Source organism: Centrocercus urophasianus, unplaced genomic scaffold, assembly GCF_019232065.1.
Source record: "Centrocercus urophasianus isolate 14NV4802_14NV808 unplaced genomic scaffold, USGS_Curo_1.0 seq_19, whole genome shotgun sequence".
NCBI classification, from domain to species: domain Eukaryota; kingdom Metazoa; phylum Chordata; class Aves; order Galliformes; family Phasianidae; genus Centrocercus; species Centrocercus urophasianus.
The window spans coordinates 15,343,050-15,369,755 of NW_024884744.1; the positions used below are offsets into that span (position 1 = coordinate 15,343,050).

General features: G+C 40.6%; 1 protein-coding gene across 7 annotated transcripts in view; it reads left to right on the forward strand.

Annotated features, from left to right (window-relative positions):
* DOCK10 (dedicator of cytokinesis 10) overlaps positions 1–26,450 on the forward strand; it is a 136,465-nt gene extending 110,015 nt beyond the window's left edge. For all 7 annotated transcript variants that reach the window (XM_042820431.1, XM_042820427.1, XM_042820429.1 and 4 more), the window contains 19 exons: positions 529–576; positions 1,262–1,363; positions 3,876–4,000; positions 4,622–4,734; positions 5,444–5,581; positions 7,129–7,311; positions 8,155–8,265; positions 8,801–9,016; positions 9,760–9,817; positions 10,145–10,243; positions 11,632–11,738; positions 12,178–12,300; positions 13,290–13,403; positions 18,785–18,931; positions 19,386–19,596; positions 21,798–21,988; positions 22,691–22,791; positions 23,129–23,267; positions 26,178–26,450. In XM_042820431.1, coding sequence (XP_042676365.1) covers positions 529–576; positions 1,262–1,363; positions 3,876–4,000; positions 4,622–4,734; positions 5,444–5,581; positions 7,129–7,311; positions 8,155–8,265; positions 8,801–9,016; positions 9,760–9,817; positions 10,145–10,243; positions 11,632–11,738; positions 12,178–12,300; positions 13,290–13,403; positions 18,785–18,931; positions 19,386–19,596; positions 21,798–21,988; positions 22,691–22,791; positions 23,129–23,267; positions 26,178–26,297 — 2,446 coding nt within the window. In that variant the 3' untranslated portion in view covers positions 26,298–26,450. The remainder of the gene's footprint in view (positions 1–528; positions 577–1,261; positions 1,364–3,875; positions 4,001–4,621; positions 4,735–5,443; positions 5,582–7,128; positions 7,312–8,154; positions 8,266–8,800; positions 9,017–9,759; positions 9,818–10,144; positions 10,244–11,631; positions 11,739–12,177; positions 12,301–13,289; positions 13,404–18,784; positions 18,932–19,385; positions 19,597–21,797; positions 21,989–22,690; positions 22,792–23,128; positions 23,268–26,177) is intronic.
* Positions 26,451–26,706: the final 256 nt, after the last annotated feature.

Consider the following 26,706-nt stretch of genomic DNA (forward strand, 5'->3'; position numbering starts at 1 on the left):
TTTTTCTCCCAGACATTTTAGTAGTGTAATTTCCTTGTATGGGATTGAGGTTCTTTTCTTCCATTTGGAAAATATTTAGCTCCTTAAACCTTGCAAACCTTAAGAAAAGGTATGTAACCAAGAACGTCTGTTTTTTCATCTCTGTAAGGTGGTCTACTCAATCCAACCCATGCATGTCCATAGAATCCACACAGGTAGCTATTTTCAGAATTCTCTTCCCACTTGATAAGTGAAATGCAACTTAACTTCACCTGATGAGGAAGCAATGCTTTTACAGCCAAATCTTTGCCTTTGAGTTTGCCTCATGACCAAGCAGGAATCTTCAACCAGAGAGAAAGTGAAAATGGGTGAACAATGTGGTCCCCACACCTTCTACATACTTAGTCTGGAAACTCCTGCATCCTATTTTGTTTGCTAATGAGCAGACACATTCAGCAGGTCTTCCCAAATCACTACAATTCAGCTGCTTCTTGTTGTCTTTTTAGTTAGGAAGCCATTAAAAGACATAAATGCTGCTTTATCTTTCAGGGTGTGTCTTCAAAATTTCAGATATCTAGGAAAACGCAATATTGTAAGGTAATTTTTGGTTATAGCTAATTATAATATTTAAATATTACTGCAATATTATAGGCTGTCTGTTAAAGTATTAAATTGTTGCTGATTACATTGCCTGAATGTTTCCTTTGTTTATCTTTGCCTGTGTTTCCTTGTGAAAACACCAAGCTGTTGTACACTGCATTTTTTTCTTCTATGCAGACATTCTTATCATAATGTTGTAGAGTGATGAGTACATGCCTGGTGTCAAAGATGAATTGCTTGTGAGAGCCACTGTTGCATTTATAACCCATAGTTCTGAACCATTCTTCAACCTTACTTCAATGTATGTCATACAAAAGAAACCGAATGCTATTTTTCATCTATGTGATGGAACAAATGGCTTTAATGGGCATAGAAAAGTGTTCCACAGCAATCAAAAAACAAAAAAATCTACTGTCTCTGCACACTTTCCTGAAAAAGCATGAGATCTTTTTCCAGCTGCATAATATGAAACGCACACTTTGTCTTAGTTGCTGTTTCATTTTTAATTTAACGCTACTACTGTAAACTTATCTGTATGTCACACTGTGGAGAAATGAAAGGTCGCCAGATAAACCAGTTCATGCTCTGTGGCAGGTTCTGTCAGGCCTTTGTTTATTCTTCAGAGGCATGACAAAATCAGTGTCCCATTCCTGACAGATTAACAGTTATTTTCTTTTAACAGGAAAATTGCTGCTGCTTTTAAATTTGTTCAGGGCACCCAGAATAATGGCACCCTTAAAGGTTCAAACTCCTCTGGCCAGGCGTCAGGTCTGCTCTCACAATGGTAATGACACACCTCATTATTAACCCCTGTAAAATCACAGCTTTTGTCATCCTGCAGCCATCTTGCACAACCACAGCGTTAATTGTAAAGGAGCCAGCACAACCCGAAGCACATTTCAGAGCCCCCAGAGCTGTAAACTGTAAAAGAATTGAGTCTTCAGCTTCAGCTGGACTTAAAAGCTGCTTAAAACTTTATGTTCAAAAAATTCTTGCTGTCAATATATTGCTAAGTGATGCAGAAAGGGTAGCTGTTGTTTTCTGCTCAGATGCCTATTTGAAAGATACTTCACAGTTCTCCCCAACCTGAATGAATTCAAATGTTTGCATTCTTACTGCTTTTTGGGTGAATTTCTTGGATGCATTTATAACAGCAGGAGATCACTTGTCTCTTGATAATCTTGGGTTGTGAAATACAGAGTCAAACTTCAAAATAGGTGTGCTTGGTCCCTGTCTTTTTAATTCCACGTGGCTATGTGTAACATAGTACTATAGCATTACCTCCATGTTGCCATTCCACAGCCTCTGTCTTTCACTGTCTTTTTTCCTTTCTCTTCCTAGTCTAATGACTGAAAGATTCAGTTGTTCTCATGGGTAGCATAGTAATGAACTGCAAGTGCAGTGCACCTTTAATAATCTTTTTGACCCTTTTATGGAATAGCAGAGCATTTTCATAGTTAATAATGTAAAACTCCAGAGAGAAAGTGAACTTTTGACTCTACCCTTGTGGCTGTATCTAAGAGCATGCTGAGAAAGTTCCTTGTATGTTTGGATCGTTGGCTTTTCTCATTTACGTGTAGCTAGAATTTGCATGCTACTAGAAGCATGTACTTTGGAGTGGAAAAGTTAGCACACAGGAGAGAAGATGGCTTCCCTCCCATGCTCCTTTCTTTGTTCCCATACCATGCAGTTTTCAAGAAATAGCACTGATTTCATTATCCTATCTGGACCTGGCAAGCAGCCTTTAGGAAACTGCTGTTCTGCTTCACATTCACTGATGAACAAATGTGGTGGGATAGTCACATAGATATACTGGTATATATATGTACAGATATATATATATGCATGTATCTATTACACAATATCCAGCTGCATGTGCTGGCCAAGAGTCCTTGTGTGTCTCTCACAGCTGAGCGATGCTCAGGGTGCTGCGAAGCCCTTCAGAGGCTTTCATCTTTCTGAATGTAGTTTTCAGGGCCACGTTTTTATTTTTTCCTGAGCGTTCTTCTCCTGACTGAAAACTTCTTTGACTTCGTCACAAACACTGGGGTCTGATTTTGTGGGTCATCTTGTTAATAGTCTTGTATTCTTATGCTAGCAATTTCTTAGGTTGCAAATGTGATTTATTAGATTTGTGAGGGAACAAACTGCCCATACGTAGGGCACCCACCCAACGTTTGTGCTGATTCCGGGGCCTTCACACACTACCCCCTCACAGATTTGTTGTCCAAAAGGCTGTTTATTTGGCCTGATGTAATGCTGAGCATTCTTTGATGATGAGCTGAAAGATGAAGCATTGCTGATCAGTTCTAACTTGCATTGACATTTATGTATTCCAATTTGCTGAATGTCACCGTGCTCATAGAGAATCACCTTCCTACCAAAGGGGAAAAAAAACAAAAACACAGAACACCTCAAGATCAAAATTCCAAATATCCAATGCACTGGTTTGCCAAAATGTCCACCCGAATCCTTCCACTGTGACCCATCATGGAAAACTGTCATGTTGACTGGCAAATGTCTGGCCATTAGTTTCATACCTGAGTTGGAAATTTTCTTGTTAAATGTAGAATCTGGCTTTTTTGGGTTGGTTGGTTGGTTGTTTTTTTAATAGACAACTAATGAAAGAGGATTTAGCTAGGTGCAGGAAGCAATTTTCTCCAAGAACGTCTATAAATTACACAATTTTATGAAGCTACATTTAAAAATAATATTTGAATAAGTAACCTGAGCTTTGATTGATATTAAATCTTGCTGGATTCTGTAGTGGTCACAAATTCAAAGTTCTTTCACCAATTACGATAAACTTTTCATGATAATGAAATACTTTAGACTGTTTAACATCATAAAAAGATTAAAAGAACAGGCATACAAACACACGTAGTTTCACTGTCACTGTCATTCGCATTCTTTTCCCCCTTGTAGAAGCTACTTAGCTGTATTTGTTCTTTCATGAGTGTGGTCTGTTTCTCCTGTGTTCTTTTTGTAACAGGACTAACTTTAATTTTTCTTCATCTAACGTCAGTGTTCTAAACACCAGCCAGCTATTTAAGCTGTTGCTTTTTGGAGAATACGCAATGAGTTTCATCTCCTGTGGTCTCTAGAACATCTGTTCATCTGTTTTGTTTCGTTCACCTCTCTAATGTTCTCTTTGTTTCTTTGAAAAATTTCACATTGCTTGGTTTCACTTTAGCATTTGAGAAGTACCTCAGAAAATTCTGATGTGGAAAAGTTTTGTATAGGCATGATCAGTTTTTTCCTTATTTCTATTTTTAAATGATACCTTTGGATTTCAGGATGCATTCTGCTTCTAGTCATGATGGCCACAAACATCACAGATCTCAGACGTTACCAATAATTCGTGGCAAAAATGCACTTTCTAACCCCAAACTCTTGCAGATGATAGACAGCAGTACTGCATGTAAGTATATATAAATACAAAAAAAATTGTATTTACTTCCCTCTAGACTTCTATGGGATTTGGATCAAGCTCTAGACAATTAAATCTGTTTTCATGCTTGTCTGTGAGAGAGAGCCTGAAGGGACTCAGAGCTACCTGAGTTTACACTTGTTTTTTCAGATGCTAAGAAATCTAAGGTTTGAAAGTTCATTTAAAAAAAAAAAAAAAAAAAAAAAAAAAGAATTAAAGTAACCTGACGTATTATAGTAGCCTTACTGATAAGTAATCCTCCCTATACCCAGCATCCCTTCCATCTGTGGTTACGTAGTTGCTCTGCAATCAGACGCATGCTGACTGAAGCATTACTTTTATTAAACTGAGCAATGAGAGTGACCTTTTCAGGACAGAAGGTTCTTTTCCCTTTGGACTGTCTCAGAATTTGGTAGTTTTTAGTCACCTTGAATAATGACAGCATATATTATGAGAAAATACATGGTCCCTTCCATCTTCCAGGAACATTTTTCTTTAAAATACCCTTTATTTTAAATGTACAGTTAGGATACCATCTCTACTGCACAGGGATGCAAAATTTCATTATCTGTAAGGATGCTCAGAAAATTGTCATTGCTTCATATGTTCTAGGCAGCTCGAACGAAACAGATATTATACAATACGTGGACACAGAGGCAAACATTGCTACAGAAGTTTCCCTCACAATTCTTGACCTGTTGTGTCTTTACACTCTGAACCACCAGGTATGTTTTGCTGTTTTGTTTTCTGCTTGAAGTGGTGCTGTGTGAGTTCTGCAGTGGGGAAAAGACCTCGGGGTCAGGGACACAGAAGACTCAAAATGCCTGAGACAGCAAGATCAGGAAATAAGATAACAGTCCTCAGTGAGGGTATTTCATGAACATTCATGGTTTGACTCACAGTGTGCAAATTGAATAGAAAGATGGGATGCAGAGCATCCTGCATATCCAAGGCTATATACAGCTGTGCTCTGCTTGAAAGGTTTGCTCATCTACTGTCACCTCATCTTACATATGTTCATCTGTATCTGCACAAGTTGACAGGTGAATCCTCTACACTTCAAGTTCTATTTTGAGTTTTTAAGTTCACTTTTTAGTTCTATTAATGTCAGCACAGATGACTTCTTGAAGGTCTCATAGCTACAAAAAGAGCAAGCAGCTCCTTTCAGGTTTAGTGTCTCATTTCAGCACCCTTAAATCTGATATATGTCAGCCAAAAGTAGGAGTACAGGGCAAGTGTTACCTTCTGAAAGCTGCAAGCAAAACATGTCTGCAGCAAGCTGGTCTGCCTCATCCGCTGACACTTCAGGGCAGACACTGATTAAAAAAAAAAAAAGCACCTCACTAGGAGCTATCAATGCCAAGTCCAGCAGGTCATCACCTGTTCATTCCTTTAAATAACCAGCACGTTCTGTCTTCTGTGTGTGCTTTTCAGAGGCAGCTCCAGCAATCTGATTGCCAGAATGCACTGATGAAGAAGGTCTTTGACACACACATGCTCTTTTTGCAAATCAACCAGTCAGCAGCAGCTCTCAAGCATGTCTTTGCTGCCCTCCGGCTGTTTGTAGGCAAGGTAACCATGGTTTTCTTCTGTTAATTTGAGCTATTAATGTTACAGCAAGTGCAGCTTGAGGATAGTTGAGTACTTCAACAGAATTTTCACTTGCACTGTATTGAATGCGCATTCCTGAAGATTTTCTGATTTATTGATTAAAAGCAGGAAACACAACTTCTGAAAAACTGCATCTGTTGGAAAATAAAAATATTGAAATTCTTACGAAAGAAAAGTAAAATGTGTAATTAAAATTTGTCTGGTGTCTGACTATGTCACAGCCCTCTTGGCTTTCCTGTTTTTGTTGTTTGTGGAAGAAAGCATGAAATCCTAGAGGTCTGCAGTCCTCATGGCAGATGAGTTGCAGAATCCAGCTGTCCCCAGAGGAGCTAGCAGGAGATTATTTCGTAGGCTTTCCCAGCAGGTCACCTGAAGTATTACATTTTTACAAACATGTCATTTTCAACATAGAATAGATTTTGGACAAAAACGTGCTCATCAAACTCTCTTTATGTGCATGCATTGCACATGTATTAGTAACTGTGAGCAATTAGACATTTTGTACCAACTGCAAAGGCTGTTCAATTTCCAAGTCATAGGCTTAGATGAGATCCTTTTAAAAATCGCCGAAATGTAGTGCGCAGATAAAAATTGGTATGGGGAAGTGAGAATAACCAATGGTAGCCTGGTCTCCCAGATGTTTCTGCACACAGTGTAGATAAGTTTAAACCACATGGCCTCCTTCTCTGATGGTGGTTGTGTCAGGGAAGGAAACCATGCTTCTCCCAGTAACGTGCCTCGGGGATGGGCAAAATATAATGTAGATCAGCCGCAGGCAGCTTTCAATTACATACCAGACAGTCAGGAATGGAGGGAGTATATGCAGTGGGGAGGATGGATAAATATGCAGGATTGGCCTTTTCATTCATTCCGTAGCTCTCAGGATTAATTTCTTCCTTTGTAGTTCAGTGGGAGCAGGGATCAGTTTTGATTCCTGCAGCAGAATGTTCTAGGCAAAACTTGAGATCTGTGCCCAGAACATACTACTTCCAGCTTTCATTGCTCTGTGTTCTGTTGTATTCACCCTGTATATAAATACTATGTATCACTTACAGAGCTGTCCTTCACCCTATTGTTCCAGCACTTGACTGTTGGAAGTTCAATGTCTGCAGCTCAGAGCATTTTCTTTCCCCTGAGCAGCTTTTATAGTAGAGCAGACCACCACCCCCCTCTTTTCCTGTTTAGCTGTTCTGCATTCTTTGCAGATAGGCTGCTCTGCATTTATGCTTGCTGTGTACCAGCTGCTGTCTGGACTTCTCAGAGGTCAGCCTGATTGATGCATTGCATATGGTGTTTGCATGAAAACCTGTGTGCTGTTTTTACTTGAACTTGATTTGCACATGGGATTATGTTTAGCCAATGGCTAATTTCTTCACTAAACCCTGGTGTCAGTGAGTATGTGAAAGACGGTTGTTTTCACTGGAAGCATGACAGGCAAACACTGTTGATTCAGAATAATTGTAACAAGGCCTGAGAGCTTATATCCACACTTTTTTTTTCCCCGATAGTTCCCATCAGCATTCTTCCAAGGACAAGCAGATCTCTGTGGCTCACTTTGCTATGAAATCCTGAAGTGCTGTAACCACAGGTCACGTTCAACTCAGACGGAGGCATCTGCTCTACTTTATTTTTTCATGAGGAAGAACTTTGAATTTAATAAGCAGAAATCAATAGTCAGATCCCATCTTCAGGTGAGTCAAGTGTAAGATTATCAGTATTTACTTGATGTGCATTGTTCTGTCGTTATTGCTATTATTATTATGCATTGCAGCACAGCAGTTCATTTGAATTCCCCAGACAGTTCTCTGTGGCAGTTTGATTTTTCTGCCAAGTTTGAAGACATTGGGATGAATTCTCTGTTCTTGGCCTATTCGGCTCCATTCCAAAGAGAGACAGCTGTGAACCCAGCCACATGGCCAAATAAATCAGATATAAGGGTATTCTTGAATTGTGTGCATTGCTTACAGCACTGAGAATATTGCTGATGAAGTAGCTAAACAGAATCCAATAATATATTAACGGAAACATATTGCCCAGTAACAATGCTCTTATATTGCAAAAATGAAAAGCTTTCTTACAATCCCTGCATTCAGAGAATATAATGATAGGGCAAGGCATAGTGGCTTTAAATTAAGAGGGTGAATTTCCATCAGAAATTCTTTGCTCTGAGGGTGGCTATGCACCGGAAAGGTTACTCACAGAAGTTGTAGATGTGCCATCCCTGGAAGTGTTCCAGGGCAGGGTGACTGGGGCCCTGGGCAGCCTGATTCAGTGGGAGGTGTCCCAGCCCATAGCAGGGGGTTGGAACTAGATGATCTTCTAGGTCCCTTAAAAACAAACAGTTCTATGATCTTCTTAAAATAGGTCTAAAAGAGCATTTCTGCTTGACTAGAACATTAAGTTGCATTAAAGCAGGCATTAAAAAAAGTTTAGAATCCTTGATTTTCATTGCTAATTGCACCCTATTCTTTTTTCTTTTTTCTTTTTTTTTTCCCCCATTTGTTGGGCTTTGTTGCTACTCTCTACTTGTACAGCTCATCAAAGCAGTGAGCCAGCTGATAGCAGATGCAGGGATTGGTGGATCCCGGTTTCAACATTCACTTGCAATTATAAATAATTTTGCTAATGGAGACAAGCAAATGAAAGTAAGAAACTTTTTATTTTATCAATCACTACCTCTTTCAAAATATCAACAACTTCAGAGGAGCAAGTGTTTCTGTGAATAAAATTGCTGACTTGGGTTACACAGTGACTTGTGCATATGTAGTATGCTTTCTGGGGCAACCAGACATCAATGAATTCACAAATCACAAAATTAATAATTTAGATCAACAGATTTCAGATTGAAATGTATTTGCTACTTGCTGCTTAATTTATTCTCAGAAGACATTTTGGCTACCTGATATCAGAGAAGATGCTGTGCATTATGACTGATGAAACGCTACCACAATTAGCGGTCTTTAAGTCTACAAACTGTCCCTAATCTGTTCAGTTGATGTGCGCCAAAAACAAGTGTAACAGTGTAAATTGTGTGTATACTGTTGAAGTGTAAATCTGTTTTCAACCAAATGAACTACAGGGATGGGGTGTTGTTCCACAAGCAGAATGAGAGCTCAGTCAGGGGTGCTGCATGTGGTTCTTTGGATGGTTTCAGTGATGTATCGCTTATCTTTCCCAAAGAACGTTAATTTCCCAGCAGAGGTGAAGGATCTGACCAAACGCATCAGAACAGTTTTGATGGCCACAGCTCAGATGAAGGAACATGAGAAAGACCCTGAGATGCTTGTGGACCTGCAGTACAGCCTAGCAAATTCCTATGCCAGCACACCTGAATTACGCAGAACCTGGCTTGAAAGCATGGCCAAGATTCACGCAAGAAATGGAGATTTATCAGAGGTAATTTATAAACAGATGAGTAGGAAATGCATTTGTCATTAGGCTGAGATGAAAAGGGCCATGAAAACAGATAACAGCAGTGATTTAAGAGATGTATACGATCTGTCATACACTGGAAGACAGGTTTGAGCAATGCCTTGAGACGTGATGTGCTTATTACGTCAGTTTGCTTAAGTGTGACAGTGCCTGACGTGTGATTGAGCAAGACTTAAAAGCTTCTGATGGGGAAGATGTGTCCAGCATCATATTAGCATCTCACCGGCTTCACTCTTAACAGGTGTGTTAGTGTAAGCGAGGTTTTAAACAGTGCTTTATTTACATGCAGGTTTTTGTGTAATTCTTTTTTTTCCCCACCTTAAACAGTGTAGGAGAGAAGTTGCATATTTATAACATAACCTTTTAAAAAAAACTGAATGACTGATGTGAACCTCTGTACTTAGCCCAGCATTATTGTGTTTATTAACTGATCTTATGTTGTTCTGTTGAGCAAATTTCCTGGTGTCCTCATTTACTACTTAGTCTGTGCTTTTATCTGATGCATTTTGTGAAATGCAGAGAGGTTTCATTGTTTAATCCTTTAGGTTTCATCGTTCAGTCCTTTATTTGCTCAAAATGTTACATTAATTTTGTTTTCCCTCTTCTGCAATGTGGCTTGTCAGTAATGAAAGTACATGCCCATTCCTTTTCACACGTGTGCTAAGTCAGTGTGCTTCATATACACGAATCTTGGTCTCTCATTGCAGGCTGCTATGTGCTACATTCACATCGCTGCTCTCATTGCGGAGTACCTAAAAAGAAAGGGTAAGATCAGTATGTTCAAAATCAACCCTATGTATTTATAAATCATATCGTTGAAAATAATTTTTGATTGTTCTACTTTCCTTACCTTTAAATAAAGTATTCTTAAAACTGCTCAACTTCTACTAAATACTTTATTTTTAATACATTGTAAGTACTAGTCTCAGCACTAGGACAGTGACAGTATGTGTTTTGTGTGGAGGGTTAATTAAATGTTTAGTAGAGTAGCGCTAAAAGAGAATGCTTCACTTGTTAATGTGCTGTTATTAAATATGCATGTATTAACACATACCAGTAGCAGTGTACTAATACCATCTTACGCTACCATAGGTTACTGGAAAATGGAAAAGATTTGTACCTCACGTATGCTCCTGGAGGATGGTCAAGTCTCTGATAGTAATGTGTTACTAACAACTCACACTGGAGGAAGTGAGTGCTCTAACCGTGCCTGTTCATGGGTCAGATAACGTGGCTAGGGAATGAATGTTCTTCAACTGATCTGGAAAAATATCTACCAAACTGAAAATATTTATAGTGCATGTTGATGGCTGTAACAGCAAGCAAGTAATGTCAGAAGCATTGTGTTACTTTCCTGATGCTCTTTGACTGGTTTGATGAAATGCACAGAACAGCTCTGGCTAAGGGTTCTTCTGGGGACAGAGCAGTCTGCTCTTCATTAGCAATCTTCTCAGGTCAATTGGTGTTTAGCACACAAATCCATATTCAGTTTCCTTGACTATCCAAAGCTGGGGGACAAGGGCAGAATTAATATCAGATTATCCATATGTAACTTTGTATAGATAAAGATTTTTTTTAATCTGTAAAGCTAATTAGAGAAATAAAGTGCAGGCTTATGTCTTTGAAATGCTTCCGCGCGTTATTTAGTTCATGAAATGTGTGTTTTGAAGGAATTTTCGGCTTGAGATATTTTAATAGCATTCATAAAGAGCAATTTCCAGGGACGAAAGCTGGGAAAAGAAAACTTAGTTTTGGAAAGACCATGGTTCTCTGATATCTTGAAAGTGTCTGTGGATAAGATGAAAGGGGCTTTTGTACACAGCAGTATTTCAGGGATGTCTCACTTTTATGCTTTGTATAAATAACAGATCACAGTAAACAAAGTGAAGAACTTTTGGGTAATTTTAAACCTACGCATCAGTAAAAAGGATAAGTTGCTCAAAACTCTTCCGAAACTTGGCAGAAGGAGGGCTTCCCTCAGCAACCACTCTGAGCTGTCTACAAGAGCTCCTCGAGCAGCACGGTGGTCACGCTTCTTTCCCAGGGCAGGATAAGGAGGACAGCTGTCGGGACATCTTTGAGCCCAGCAGAGGCACAGCTTATTCTGGAGTGGCCACCTCTGCATTAGCTGATATGAGCCTGTGGCAACTGTGCCTCTCTGTTAGGAGACAGGATGGGTGGAACGACTGCAAGTCCCAGCATTTAGTGTTGTGCCTTTATTGGTTTCATGAGTATAAATTGTCACCCCTTTACCTGCAATGGTAATTGCTTTGTAAAGGAGTGTGGCATGTGTAGCCCTGCACAGCTAAGGAACTGAAATGCCAAAGGGAAATAAGATTGCATCAGAAAAATGTTGCAGTTACCCTTTGCCTGAGCAAATTGATTTAATTCATAGAGGAATTGCATGATAGTCTCATAAACTCAGTCAGTTCCATTTGTACTTCTCATCACTTGAGCTGTGGGAAAGAAAAAGTAACAAACCTCATCAACAAAATCAGCTTTGTTTTAATAGCATCAACTAACTTTAAGGGCGTGGTGATTCGGTTATTAATTGATGTTGTTTTGACTTGCACTTCAAGGCTTATTTTCCATGGGATGGCCTGCTTTTCTGAGCATCACCCCCAACATTAAAGAAGAAGGTGCTATGAAGGAAGACTCTGGAATGCAAGATACTCCCTATAATGAGGTCAGTGGCATTAACTTTTATAGACTTGTTTTATACTTACAGTCAGCAGTATTTCTAACGGATGCCTGTGCAACAAATTACAGTGAGAGTGCATTCACCCAACTTTAAAAGGCACGCTGCTTTTGAGTGAAATACCGTAGCTGTTTTGCTAAATATCTGGGATAAGTATTCAGCTGAGCAGAGCATTAAGTATCAGGGTTGGAGCCCACAGTGCCATCCTGTTCTACTGAATGAGCAGTCAAGTATTACCACAACTTCCAGTTCGTTGTCTAAAGAAGTGCTAGGTCACCAATAGCTGGCTAAACATTGTGTGATTGGCCTAAACTTTAGTACAGAAGATGCAGAATAACAATAAACCAGTGGGTAGGTACTTTTCCTATGCACTTAATAACGAAGTGCTGTCAGCTATTGACTGATACGATTCTTTGTGGAATTGCAGAACATCCTGGTGGAGCAGCTGGAGTTGTGTGTTGAGTACTTGTGGAAGTCTGAGAGATATGAACTTATTGCTGAGGTTAACAAGCCCATCATTGCTGTTTTTGAGAAGCAGAGGGACTTCAAAGTAAGTTCTTTTTTATTATGGAAATCAGTGTAAGCCAACAGTAAAGATCAATATTTTTAAACTAATGTGCCTTCTTTACAGGGAATATTTTGTTCTTCCTGTCTGTAATTTCTCCCTTTAGTGCTTCATGCTATGAGTAAATTAAAAAAAAACTTTGGTTTCTTTTCAGCATCAGTGCAACCATAAACAAACAAAAGCTTTTCAAACAAATCAACCTGTAGAGGTTATCAAAACCACAGCAACATCCTGCTAGCCATACTTCATTGAGATTCTTTTTGTTATGTCCCTCGTTACGTGTCCCCGTGGAGAAATCTATCTCAGTTAATCGATGTATGTTTTACATATGTTTTTAAACCAAGATCACATTTTCATTGTATTTGAGTTCAGAAATAACTGATAAAGTGTGTGATGGCTTCGTGACACCAGGGTTTCTTCATTTCTTGTTTACTAGTGAAATTCAAAGCATAACGGATAACCTGATGATGATGTCATATACAGATTTTCTGGTTTAAAATTAGTAAAAAGGAAAAGGAGCAGGTATAAGCTGTATCTTGAAGAAGCAAGTCCTCAGATTTAAACTCACTTGAACTCTTGGCTCTGTACACAAGACTGTCATTTGTGGTGGGAACTGAGGGCAACATACCATGTGTGGAAGCTGACTGGGGTTGGTGGCGCGTTGCCCTTCCCTGCACTGAGGACACTTGCTTCCTCTGACCACTTTGATAGTTCCTATCACTGCTTTTTCATGAGATGAAGTGTGACCCTGCACATGTGGACACTCTGCTATAAAACCGCATGCTTGGAAGATGTCAGAAGCCTTGAAATAATTCTTTAATGTCAAGGTTTAACTACTCCCTTGACACATGTAGCTATCTTTGCAAAGGTTTGGGTATCTAGTTAAGCAAGCCATGCTTATGCAGAGCTTCTCTGTCATTTCCTGGAGGACTTGCTCCTCCTCACCTTCTCTTTTGCTCTGTCTCTCCATGCAGAGGCTGTCTGATCTGTACTATGACATCCACCGCTCATACCTGAAGGTTGCAGAGGTGGTGAACTCTGAGAAGCGTCTGTTTGGGCGATACTACCGTGTTGCATTCTATGGGCAGGTAAGCTGACTCGTGTTCTTTTGTCTTCATGGATTCTTGGATTTCAGCCAGTACTTTCTAATCTGCTGTATTTCAGGGAAGCTAAAACAGGGAAACAGTCAGCAGGGAATCGTGGAGTAAAAAGTGCATCATGGGTCAAACTCTCAGGAGGCCTTTACTCAGAGGGGAGATCACTCAGTTGCATCTGTGCAAACTGCTACATTGGATTTAGAGGTGCAGTGGAGAACAAACATTTACATCAGATTTAGTTCTTGTTTTTTGTCAAGCAAAACTGAGACTGAGGCAGAGCAGATTTTTCTGAATAAAACTGAAATGAAACTGAATAAAATATCTTTCTTTTATATGGCCTTTTCTTCTCACAGAGCTTAAAGCAGAGTGGTATGCAGTAGGTTTATGTTCTATTTCTCTCTGTCTGACTTCTGCTTTCAGGCCACCTCTGATTCTGTGCAATATACTATAGAGTAGTTTTATTCCCTTTGTTGTGCTTCAGCATCCTCAAAGCATTATTTTGTGCCTTCTTCCACTACAAACCAGTGTAGAAATTCAGCATGCTTTTTTAAGACCTATTTTTGACAAGCATACAAGCAATACTTTAAAATAAGTTGTGTAAACAACAGATTGAAGTGAATCATTCTGTTTGCTAATTAGATTTTAATACAGAAATTTGCTCTTTTCTCCTTTTGATCTTATTCAAGGCTGTGGTAAGTCTAGTTCTTTTGCATGTTTTGTTTAATTCTCCTCACACATCTTCCATCCTTCGCCATACTTAACATTAACTTACCTGCACTCTCAATTCTTTGGTTTGTGGCAGAAAAAATAATATTCCATTCATCGTTGCATCCTGCAAACTAATTTTTGTTTGTTCAGTTACCCAAACTACAAAGCTGTATCTGTCACCATGTTGTATGTGCACTGTGGGGTTCAATGCTGTCACCTCATCTCAGTGACAGTTTCCCTCTCAGCTTCACTGGGTGCAGGATTGAACCCCTTCCTTCTGTGCTCAAAAACTCAGTGTCACACTAATGCTGTTTGAATGCAAGACTGCTTTCCTGGCCTGTGCAGCAGCTCCAGAGTGGAAGGCTGTTGTCCATCTGTGTTTGGTGGCAGGAGTAACTGAGCACCCTAGGCATGGGGCAGCCACAAAGCCCCATGATCTCTTCTTAGGAGCATGCAAATTTGGGATGCAGAGGGCAGTGAGGAGTTCTGGCTCTCCCTACAGATCAGCAAAGCTTAACTTGCCAAATGCAAGAAACTGCTGTACCTGAGGAAGAGTAGAGTTTTAACTTATGCCCTTCCTCAAAGTGGGGACAGTGAAGGGGAAAATAAGACTCTCTGCTTACAACTTCTTGCTGGGGCTGCCCCTGTGCTGTCCCCACACCAAGCAGCCAAGCTCATGGAGTGAAGCTACATCTAAGTGGGTAATTTAGCTGCAGCAATTCTGCTCAACTGGGTTAAAATCTTTGTTACAGGGCGATGGCTTTCAGCTGCTGGTGCCACGAGGGCAACTTCATTTAAACAACTTTAGTGCTTGAAAGCATATGACTTTTTCATAGCTGTGTGTTGCTCAGTTTATTCCCTGGTGCACATGGATACTGAGCTCTAAATGCAAACAAGCACAGCTTCTTTATTTCCTTTTGCAGATGAGATTTTATGTGGCAGAAATTGGAACTGCTCTGTACTGCTCCTTGCAGAGACATAGTGACTAAAGAGTATGGCACAGTGCAAATAATTGAAGGTAGATTATTCCCATCAACATTACTGGTGCCTCAATTACCAAGGATAATAGCACTCAGTGTTGCAAAACTGATTAAGGAAGGTATACCAACACACCAAGCACCACATGAGATGTAGGAATTACAGATAGGGATTGACCACATGAAGAATGGAGAGAGAACTGTGCGCGCCCACATCCTGCACATTTCTCCCCTGCAGAAGGTTTCTTTTCTGCGTTTCTATCAGCTCCTTTGTCCCTTGTGCCGTTTGCTTCCATGTTGGCTGTACAGGTGGAAAGGTGTGGAGCCTTTTGTTTCTTCTATTGCCAGAAATGCTTGCGCCTCTGTGCCTGTTATATTTTTACCGGAGAGTTTTATTTACTAGTTCAGAGAGCCAGATCTCAGGGCAGCTGCTGTTCTAGGCTGCAAATTCTGTTAAGGCCTTTGGTGACAGCATCTCATTGCACCACCAAGTGGCCACACTAGCTATGGGCCAGGGCTTATGATTTTATACACAGTTGAATGTTTTGAGAGGTCAAGATCTTTCTTGAATTTATATATATATATATATATATATATATATAAATTATATATACATGAGAGCTGCTGGTTATGTTGAATAGCTCAAAACTTGTGCTTTTATAAGCAAAAACCATCCAAGACATGGTTCAGTGCAGTGAGCTAAGAGTGAAGTTGAGGTTTTGTTCTCCCATCTGTTCAATCAGCTCTGGTAGTTATTTGGAGGACAGACTTTCTTAGCAGTAAGATATCTGCAGGTTTATGTCTGAAGATGACAGAATGATCTTTTCCACATTTGCTAGTAAAACAGCTGTAATAGCTTCTTATTGAGTTGTGCACAAGGCCACTTAGTACAGGAAGTGATGTTGGCACTGCACACTCGATACAGGCAGAGAAGAGTCCTCTAAATAACAAATCTCAGCCTTTGCTGGCTATGGAAATGCTGTTCCATGCAAGAACATCTGAGTGAGTGCTAGGTTGTCTCTGGTGCTAAGGAAATGAGTTGTTGGTGTGCTTTGCTCTCTCTTTGCAGTGGGGATGTGCTTGCTGTAGTAAGGGATTGGAGCATTAGCCCACTTTAGCCCACATAAGCAGCAATCTCATTTCTCACCAGCATGCACTTGGCCTGTGCAAAGATCTTTAAAGCATAAGGCCTCATCTCATTCTGCCTGCTGTGGGAGCAGGGTGTTCTTTACCACCCAAGGGCAGGGAGGAAATGCACTGTGAGCTTTAAGGACTGCACCTGTGGGTATGCAAGGAGTAAAAAGGGCCCTTTCAGCACTCTCACACCAACATCTGGGATCACAGCCCCAGTCACAGCATGGCAGAGTGCAGAGGAAGTCCATCACCGTGAGGTAGTTCTCTCTTCACTTACATTCAGCTGCTCCATGTTAGTAATTTTCAGGTGTAAAGCTACACTGTTCTCGAAGGGCAAAAACAGTCAGCATGCAAATAGTCTGGGAATATGCTTTGATAGTGTGACCCTGGCTGCTTAACATTTTAGAATCCTTAAATTGGAGGATATTTGGCTCCTAAAAAGTATTTAATCTCGCTTTCAATAGTCTTAGGCAGACATATAGCATATGGCAGACACGATTATTTATAGCTCACAATTAACTTCTGTCCACTGAAATACTGCAGGGAATTTGTTCATAAATGCTATCTCCCATGTTAGAGAGGAGACAGAATTTGTTAGCTGTGTCTTTTTATTTTAGAGGGGTTTGTGTTGCTTTTTACCGTTCATCTCAATTTTTTCCTGAGCAGCACCATTAGCAGAGGTAGCATCCTAGCAAGCCATGCAGCAGATTTGGTCCTTGCACATGAATGCTGTCCTGCGGCATGCAAACATATCCAGAACTAGCATCTAAGATAAGAAGATAAGCGATGTTCTAGGTTGCTATGTGATTAATTTGGAAAAGGGCCTTTTTTTGTCTTAGTTTTGGTATTTGCTTTGTTGTTTGTTAAAAGCATTGAACAGTGACAGACAGCGGATGTTTTCTGACAGAAACAATCCTAGCAGCGTGATTGAGTACGGTTGTGTGAAACTAATGAGGCTTTCAGCTGTTTCCACATAAAGTGGTATTTCTGCAGTGGAAACAAGATCAGAAACCAGGCTGTGATTCCGCACATCCTTTCTCAGTGGCATCACTAGAAAGTGACAGCTCAGTAAATGTTAATAGGGTGTCAGCTTTTTGAGCTCTAGATTTGGTCTCTAATTACCTATGTAGCTCTTCCCAATGCCTGCAGTGATTAATTGATTAATATTGTTATAAATGGCACAGTGTTAGAAGGTCATGGTGAGGCTAATTAAGATACTATCAGACAAGCTGCTGGTGCTATTAGTCATTTGTTTTAGTAATGCCCACAGTACTCTTGGCACTTGTCAGATGTGAACAGGTGTTTTCTTGTCCCTTGTCCTGACTGGAGGAGAAGCCACAGATATTTGTTAATCTCTGCTAAAACAAAGCTCAGAATTAACAGCTGATTTATCACAAGTATATTTTTGTAAAATTTGCCTAGTCTATTATTTTAGTGACCAAAGTTTGGAATATGCTTCAGCATGAAAGGGCTCAGGTGTTGTTTGTTTGTTTTTTGGTTTGGTTTTTATGTTTTTTTTGTTTTGTTTTGTTTTTTTAAATGAGTGCCTGCCACAGATTTTGGAGATTTCTCCTGACTTCATTCAGTTGTGCTACTCTGTTTTTCAACAAATTGCAATTTGCCAGGGCATGTTGTAGAATTACCTGCCCAAGCTACATCATGTTTAGTTTAAAGGGCCTTGGGCCTGGCATTGATAATGCTGTCTTTCTTATCGTTATCCCTGCAGCTTCAGGTATTTTCCACTGGGTCACTTTACCTTGCAGTGAAAGGGGTACAGCTGCAGCATTTAACACTGTCAAATTTCATCAGCAGCATATGAAATGTTAGAGGGAAGGCTGGTGCTGCTCAGGGTGCTGGGATGAATCCAGTTGTTGAAGGGTCAGCTGCTGCTTTCTGCTCAGCTGGGATTGCTGCTCTCCACTGTTTGATATACATGCTCATAGCAGCTGTGTCTCACCGGTAGCGATGCAATGCCACATTAATTTTCTGAGGCCAGTGCTGCTTCTGAAGATGCCCCCAGAGTTACTCTTCAGCTGCCCTGGGCAGACAGGTCTGTTCACTGGGGCTCCCTGTGCCACAGCTCTGCCCATCGCTGCAGTGTTGGGGGCTGTGCCACATCCTAGCCAGGCTGTGCACCCAGCAGGCAGCTGCAGTACTTGTGGTCTCATACTGTACTGTTTCACAAGCGAGTAATTTAACCTATTACAAATGAAACCTTGTTAAAACTCCAAGTTTTATTTCCTTAGACTTTTTTTTTTTTTTTTTTTTTTACATACATCAGAATTCTAGAGAAGGTGCTGTCACTGTTGAAACAACTAGATCTCTTATGGGAAAATGTGTATGAGTTATTTACTGGGTAAGTTAGGAGATACCAAGCCTGTATAAAAGCAGACATGAGGCAGTGTCTGTGAGGATGGAGGGTGTCAATCCTTTACTTAGGTGCTGAAAATGGCATATTGGAAGCACTGGTGGGTATACAGACACATCCTGGGTGCCTCCATTAGGCTTTGCCTTGCCCAGTGTGTTCACTGTATCCTATTTCTTTCCAACCAGGGTTTTTTTGAAGAAGAGGAAGGGAAAGAGTATATCTATAAGGAGCCCAAACTAACTGGCTTGTCTGAGATCTCTCAGAGGCTGCTGAAACTGTACGCAGACAAGTTTGGAATAGATAACGTGAAGATCATCCAGGATTCCAACAAGGTATGAAAGACAGGATTCCTGTACAAGAAAGAAAAGCGAGTTCATGTTTTGTGAGCAGTTTTTTGAACAGATGTGAACCGAGTATGACCCAGTTTTGTAACCAAAGAAGCACCTAGCCTCATAGCATTGGGAGTGTGTATGGAAATGCCAGTGCTAGAGCAGTGCTTTACTGCTAGTGGGAAGAGAGCATATGCCACCATGTGCATGTAGAGAGCATGTGAATGTTTCCTGTAAAGGAGAAGCAGCTCTCATTCACTTCTGGATTATCTTTGATCAAAAATCCCACTGTTTTTATGTGGGTGTCTAGTTAAAAATGTTTGTATTAATTTATGGTCTGAATGCAACATTTGGAAGCCTCATTTTTGTTGATACTACCGTGGTAGATAAAAGAAATAAATGCTTTGACGGTCTGTCACACTTAACAAAATATTGTTTGTTTGCCACTGTTACACAGGTGAACCCCAAAGACCTGGATCCAAAGTATGCCTATATTCAGGTCACATATGTCACGCCTTTCTTTGAGGAGAAGGAAGCAGAAGATCGAAAGACTGACTTTGAAATGCATCACAACGTCAACCGGTTTGTGTTTGAAACACCTTTCACGCTCTCAGGAAAGAAGCACGGCGGTGTGGAAGAGCAGTGCAAGAGGCGCACCATCCTGACCAGTACGTCTGCTTGCCCCGCCAGCCTGCTTTGGGCAGCTAAGGTTCACAATGCATTCGTGTGCCAGCCTTTCTGCAGATAGTAGGCACAGCACTTTATGTAGAATGATAACTTCTCTCTTCCACGTGCCTATTTGCAAAGTATGTTTGTTCGTAGAATCCTGCTGACCTTCTCAGGTGAAGTTGTTTTCATTTGTGAAGTTGTCAGCTTTTTTTTTTTTATCTTTCCTTGTCAGCATCTTATAATGATGGGGTCTGGGAGGGGTTCTGCTGAAGGCAGCTTAGCACTCAGAAGTGCTCTTTTAATAATAAACAGAAGAAATTAAAAGCAAGGTAGGGTGCTTGTTCTGCTGTGAAGAGTAAGTCTTGGATAAGAACTTTATCCGCATGGAAATAAGACACATTACATAGTATTTTTAATGTGAGAGGCAAGCTTTCACATTGGTGGTTACAATCACTGTTTTAAGGCAGGAATGTAGGGAGAACTGCGTGTCTGTTCTTACTGAGTCATGTTAAACAGAAGACATTCAGTTCTTTATCGTGACTGAAATCTCTGTGAAACTACTACTGAAACCTGACCTGTCTGAATTTTGGCTGGGAGCATGAGGAACTGCCTGAGATAGAAGCATTGCTCTCCTGAGCAACAGTAGGCAGGGAGGAGGATGTTCACAGCAAAGGCTTCTCAGTGACAAAAATCCTGTTCTCCACCAACTTCAGTGCGTGTGCTTCCCCAAAGGGCAAAGTGAAGAAAGGTGCTTTCAATGTAGGCGTAGTCACCTCAATGTTTTGTTCTGGCAAGTCAGAAAAGAGGTATCTGTGTCTGGGGGCATCTTGTTACATGACACAGCTCTGTTTATGGGAAGAAGAAAGGAAGAACTGCTTGTGTGTGGTTTTTTGAAGTGCCTCAGCAGCACTTGGGAGTTTTGAGATCTGTACGGAAGCAGGCAGCTTCTCTGACTTGAAAGTGCAGCCATTGTGGTACATCTGGCAAAAACAGAGAAAGCTGTTGGTCCAGCAGAATAATTTCCTTTGGCTGTTACATGACACCATCAGCTGCCAGCAGTCTCAGCCTGGCTCCATCTTCAGCATCAGGGGGGAATTTGATGACCTCTCCCCTGCTTTCCCTCTGGCAACTGCCTCACCTTGGTACTCTTCTGTGAAGGAAACACTGTTTTCCTTTGGATCAAGTCAAATAGTTTTGCTTCCTTCCTATGCTAACGGAAGTGCTTTTATTTTGAGAAGAAAACAAAGCTTATTAGGACAGCTGGAGGACTAATGGCAGTTGTTTGTGCTCAGACAAAGTTACTGGATGGCTGCTCGGCATCCCTTTTCCAGAGTCCTGCCCTTGTATTGCACAGAGCATGAGGGTGATATGGCTGCAGTCTGGCTCTCTACCATGCCTGGTTGTTACTTGACCTTCCAGCTCTGCAAGTCCTTGGTTTCCTGCTGTCCAAGGAGTGACAGCCACCCTCTTATATGGAGGTCATTTAGCTCTGAGCTGCCTGGCACCATATGCTCGTTGAAGGAGGGCCTATTTGGTGTCTGCGAGGTCTTACAAAGTGTGTAGGATAATCAGGAGAAGGTTAAACAGCTCAGATCAGACAGTACCCCATGCTGTATCATTGCCAGGTTTCTTGACATCCATGAAAATGGCTGTACTGGAAATAAGAGGCTTTACCAATTAATGATTCCCCTACCAGCTCCCATAGTAATTATTAGGTTGAATACTAAAACTGACTCCTTACTTTTTTTAAGCATGGCACTTTGATAATGATTCATCTATTAGCATGTAATAATCAATTCAGCTAAGCTAGAAGCTCCTGCCTCTGATGTGAAACTTGTTCAACGGGGTATTTGAGGTGTTTGGAGTTTATTACAGGTTTATCATTTGGTGCTTTAATTCAGAAGAAGGAATTAATACATTCTGAAATCTGATTGGTGAGAGCTTTCTGCCATGTGCATCTGGCAGAGCTCAGTAGCAAACGGTGGTGAATTCAAAAGGAAATGTTTTTCCAGTACCAGATCTGTCAAAAATTCAGTTTAGAACTGCTGAATTCTATTGCTTACTTAGTGATTAAAACTCCATTTGTGTAGACAGTGTCAAAGTTAATACGGTCTAAACCTTTGACTGACTTGTTTTGCTTTCTTAAATACTGTCTTGTTGCTAGCCGAGCCTCTCTAATGTATTTCTTGCATTTGAGCAGCCAGCCACTTGTTTCCATATGTGAAGAAGCGTATTCAAGTCATAAGCCAAACCAGCACAGAGCTGAACCCCATTGAAGTAGCGATTGATGAGATGTCCAAAAAGGTCTCGGAGCTCAATCAGCTTTGCACAATGGAAGAAGTGGACATGATCCGACTGCAGCTTAAACTTCAAGGAAGCGTCAGTGTCAAGGTAATGAAAATTAGACACACTGTTTTTGTTTTTCTTGGCTGTTGTGTTTTGGTTTGTTTTTTTTTTTTTTCCCCCGTTCACCTGAATTCTTATTCTGGTTTTCATCCTTCTGGACATGTTTTGTCTGTTTTGTACTTCTGGTCGTATCTTGTTTTCCAGTGCAGTTGGAGCCTGCTCAAAAAACATATGGCAGTAGAAAGCTTTCCATTGATGTTGAGTGTTGGATTTATGTGCAAACATAACTAATTCTGTCAAATCTTCTCTAAATAAATGTTGAGACCTTTCTAGCAAGACCATCATGTATCCCTTGAGAATAAAGCTTGTCACACAGCCAAATATGCAAATACTTTAAAGTGAGGGTTTTTCAGGATTAATTTTTTCGTTTCATTAGAAAAGTTGATACTGGTGATACATGCATGCATTTCTGGTGTCCTAGTTGAAATTCTCTTCAAATGCACAGCTTTCTAGGTGGTTAACAAGCTAAGTGCCTCCAAAGGCCAGCAGAGATCTGCAGTTAGTGTGGGGCTGACTTAGCTCCTTTTTACTCAGTAAAACTCTTCAGATTTCATCCAAGTGGCAAGAGGAGTGATTCTGATATTCTGCACCAGCTTGGTTACCTGAGGCCAGTTCCCTTTGAGGCACAAGAAAAATGGACAGTAATCTACTTGTTTTATGCACCTAAGCTGTATATTTCTCTCCCAGGTAAATGCTGGACCAATGGCCTATGCTCGGGCTTTTCTGGAAGAAACAAATGCAAAGAGATATCCTGATAATCAAGTTAAGCTTCTGAAAGAAATCTTCAGGTAAACGTTAAGCTTAGGTTTGCCATCTTCTAATATGAGGAGTGACATGACGTGGAGTTATTCTGAATTGAAGCACACTGGTTTACATCTGCATTTGCTGTATCCTACAAGTCATTCTCAGGAGAACATTTACTGAAGCTTCAACCTATCCCAGTTGGTTAGAGACAGCCAGTCTTACTCTTAATTTGAGGATGATTTCTGAAATTAATTTCTGGCAAGGTATAATGTGCAAGGAGAGGAAAAGGTACAGTAGTGATATATGTATATGTGTATGTATGTATTTATTTTCATTACTGCAATATTTGTATGGTTGTTCTATGTGGTTTTGTGTTTGTAGGCAATTTGCAGAAGCATGCGGGCATGCTCTTGATGTCAACGAACGCCTTATTAAGGAGGACCAATTTGAATATCAGGGAGAAATGAAGTCTCACTATAGAGATATGCTCAGCGAGCTCTCTGCAGTTATGAATGAGCAGGTTAGTTTGTCTGCTTTAACGATGTTCGAGGCCAAATGAAAGCAGTTCATTGTTTCTTCTAGTGACAAACGAAGTTGTAAAGCAGAAATCTAGAAGTAAGATTGGGTAGTGCAGCATTCATTGAGAAAACATAGTTCCACTCTTTTTTTCTTCACTTCAGCTGTATTACATACAGTGAACTTGCTTGCCTGACAGAGATTTGTCTTCTGCTCATCTTGTTGGATATTGAAAACTTGAATGTTAATGGGACTGTAGACTGAGGTCCAGACTGAGGAAAGAATATCATTTAAACTACTGTTCTATGCCAGCCAGCTTTGTCCTAAATATGTCCTGTGACATATTTAATTAAAACAGTAAATTGCATTTAAGACCTAACTTACAACTGGAGAAGATATTTCAATAGTTTATGTTTGTGTTCGGCTTTCAGAGTAAGAGTGATTTATTTTTTAAATTTTTTTTAAAGTATAATGTCAAAAAACTCCATTTTAGCTACTAGCAACTTTAGGTTTAGTATTCATGGTTGCATTATATGCTGTGCCATAATACTGAACTGAAATTCACACTATGCTGTATCTATGCAGATACTTATTGCTTTATGTTTTAATGTAAATAATAATTAAGCTATTCTGCACACTACTTGCAAATTAAAGCATGCTTAATTGTACCTCTCTATGGTTGTGGGTAGGCCACCTTACGCTGTGCCTGAGAAGCATTTATTCTTTCCCAGCTTCTCTGTATGCCTTAGTTGCCCGTAGTACAGATAGGTGCTACTCTTGTGCAGTTACTTTATTTCACCATTGGTATCAATGATGGCATCTCAATGATGGTGCCTGATTCCACCCCACTAGACCATACTATGTTCTTCATCTTCACGTGTGAGGAGAATAATGGTTTACAAGATTTTTTTGGCCCATTGCTGTTCTTACCGAGAAATGAAGCTGGCTTTTCCCAGGGTATAAACCTGCATAACTGCTTTGAGGGGCTTGGTGCGTGCCAGACTTCAGGCTCAGTGGTTGCTGTTGTGTGAACTGTGCTCCCTTCCCAGTTAGATGCGTAAGGATTTGTGAACCTCGTGCATTTCAGTAACTTCATCCATAAATAATACTGATCACTGTTCTACTAAAGGTGTCTTTGGTTGCTCATTGCTCTCTGGTGGAAGTTGCTTTGGCTGCTTAACGTTCAGAGATGATACCATATTTCTCGTGTTCCCCACAAAAATGGAAGATGGTCAGCTTAAATTAGTCATGAGCAGCCCATGAGTTTCAGCATGCATAAAATATTCAGGGAACTATTAAATATTCACAGCTGTTTTTATTATCTGCATCCGTGTGCTTGGAGTTTTCCTCATGCAAGAGAAGAGGCAAAATAAAACAGAATGCCCTGTACATAACTGTGCTAATGTGTAACAGAGTTGATCCAACGGAAGACAAAATTGACTTTTGCTTAAAAAAGCTTTAACCAAAATCAGCAGACTTTGAAAGTCTGTTCAGAAGCTAGTCTCCCACTTAATAACTGTGGGCACTTAGAAGTTTTCTGTGCAGTGTGGCTTTTTGGAAACAATCCATTCCTCTGTGAGGAATGCACAAACCCCTGCTCCTGGGCAGAGCATTGCCTCCGGCAAATCACCTACTGTAAACTGTAGCCAAAATGTTTATTTTGCAGTTGGAATGCTTAAGTCTGTATTATAACTGTGCTCTTTACGAAGACAGTAAGCGTTGTCATCTTTCTCATTGTCATGATCTAGAGAGTTTTTTGCTTGCTCACCCGCTGATAGTGACTCTTTCATCACCATATGTTTTTCTCTTTTTTGTTTTGTTTTGTTCTTCTTTTCTGACAGCTCTGTCATGGTCCTTGCTTATACAGCTTCTCTTCTTCCCTGTCTAACATTTCCCTCAATACTATAGCCAAAAGTGGTATGTTCGTTTTTCTTACATCTTTTTTCTTTTAATGTCATGTACTCTCTCACTTGATGGTTTTTGTATGTGCTATGTTCATTTAGTTTCAAGCCTAATGATTCCCTTAGGCACAGGGAGGTGTTATTTTCTTTAAGAAAAAACAAAAAGCTGCTGTGGTGTATTATTCCTGACATGTGTTGAGACACGTGTTGTTAGGATCCTAGCCATAAACTTGGGTTGGTCAGTGAAGCAGCTCAGTGGGATCCTCCTGAGGCCAAGAAATGTGCTTGCCTGAGCAATAAATGTGGCATGGCTAAGCTGTGCTGTGACCAGCTGCCCGGGGTGTCTGAGGGTTGATGGCACCAAGAGGTTTCTTTGCCACCACTGATGGCTGCTTGGCCAAGGGAACGTGTATATTGAAACAGGGAAAATAGCTATGGCTAAGTAGAGCATTTTTAGGGAACAAAAAGAAGTCTTCTTTGCTAAAAGCTGCAGCTAAGGCAAGGTGGAGCAAGATTTGGCTACTGTTCTTCCCTGGGCATGTGGCTCAGCTCTTTCTCGCCGCAGGATGTTGGCTCCAGGGCTGCTGTTGGACACAGTCTTGTGGTTGATGTGTGTGAGAAGGTCTGGGGATCCTGCATGCCTTGAAAGATTGCGTGGGCTGAGCTGGGAGCAGTCTATACCATGCTGAGGAGATGCTAGTGAAGGTGTTTGCTGGCTTGGGACTTCTCGGCTGGGATTGTGTGAGAGCTGCTAGAGAAACTTTGGTCAGGGAGCCCCATGAAGCACTGCTGGCAGAAGCCTGTGACTTGCACCCCAGGCCCATGTATCCCCCGCTCCTTCTTGCTGCAGCCTCTGGTCACTTCTGGCTCCTCAGCAGGGATTCTTTCTCTCCAGCAGATTGTTATCTAATGACCTAAAAATGGGAAATGACTGCTTAGATTATAAGTACTGCAAAAACCAAGATATCCAGATCTCTCTCACCGTTTTTTCTTCTTTTCTCTTTAATGACAAGATTGCATACAAGGAGGATTCAGCAAAACAGCAAGGAATGGAGCGCACGTATTCACGAATCATCAATAGAGCCAGCTCGTCTGCGCCAGCAGCAGCCACCCCATCCAACCCTGATGCTTGATGGAGGCATGAGTGGGGGAACGTGCAGCCATGGAAGGACTGGGATGATGATATTTTGTTTTCGTTTCCTATTAGATTAATAGTACTGAAAAATAATTTGGTCACGGACAATGCCAGGAAAAAAAAAAAGACATGTGTTATGATTTTAATTTATTGGAAGTTTTCACAGTGATGTTTTTTTAAAAATTGCAAGCTTGATTTTTTTTTTTTTTTTTGCCTGCCCCAATATTTGCACATTCCCTGTCTTTTTTTTTGTTGTTGTTGCTGTCAGTTTTTGGTTTTGAGCAGTCTTTATTGAGTCTTTATTAAGGCTGATCATACAATTTCCACTGAACAGGTAGCTACACAGCAAACCCTAAGTTTGCTATAAATGATAATATATCTAATACTAAGTCCTAGTATACATATAT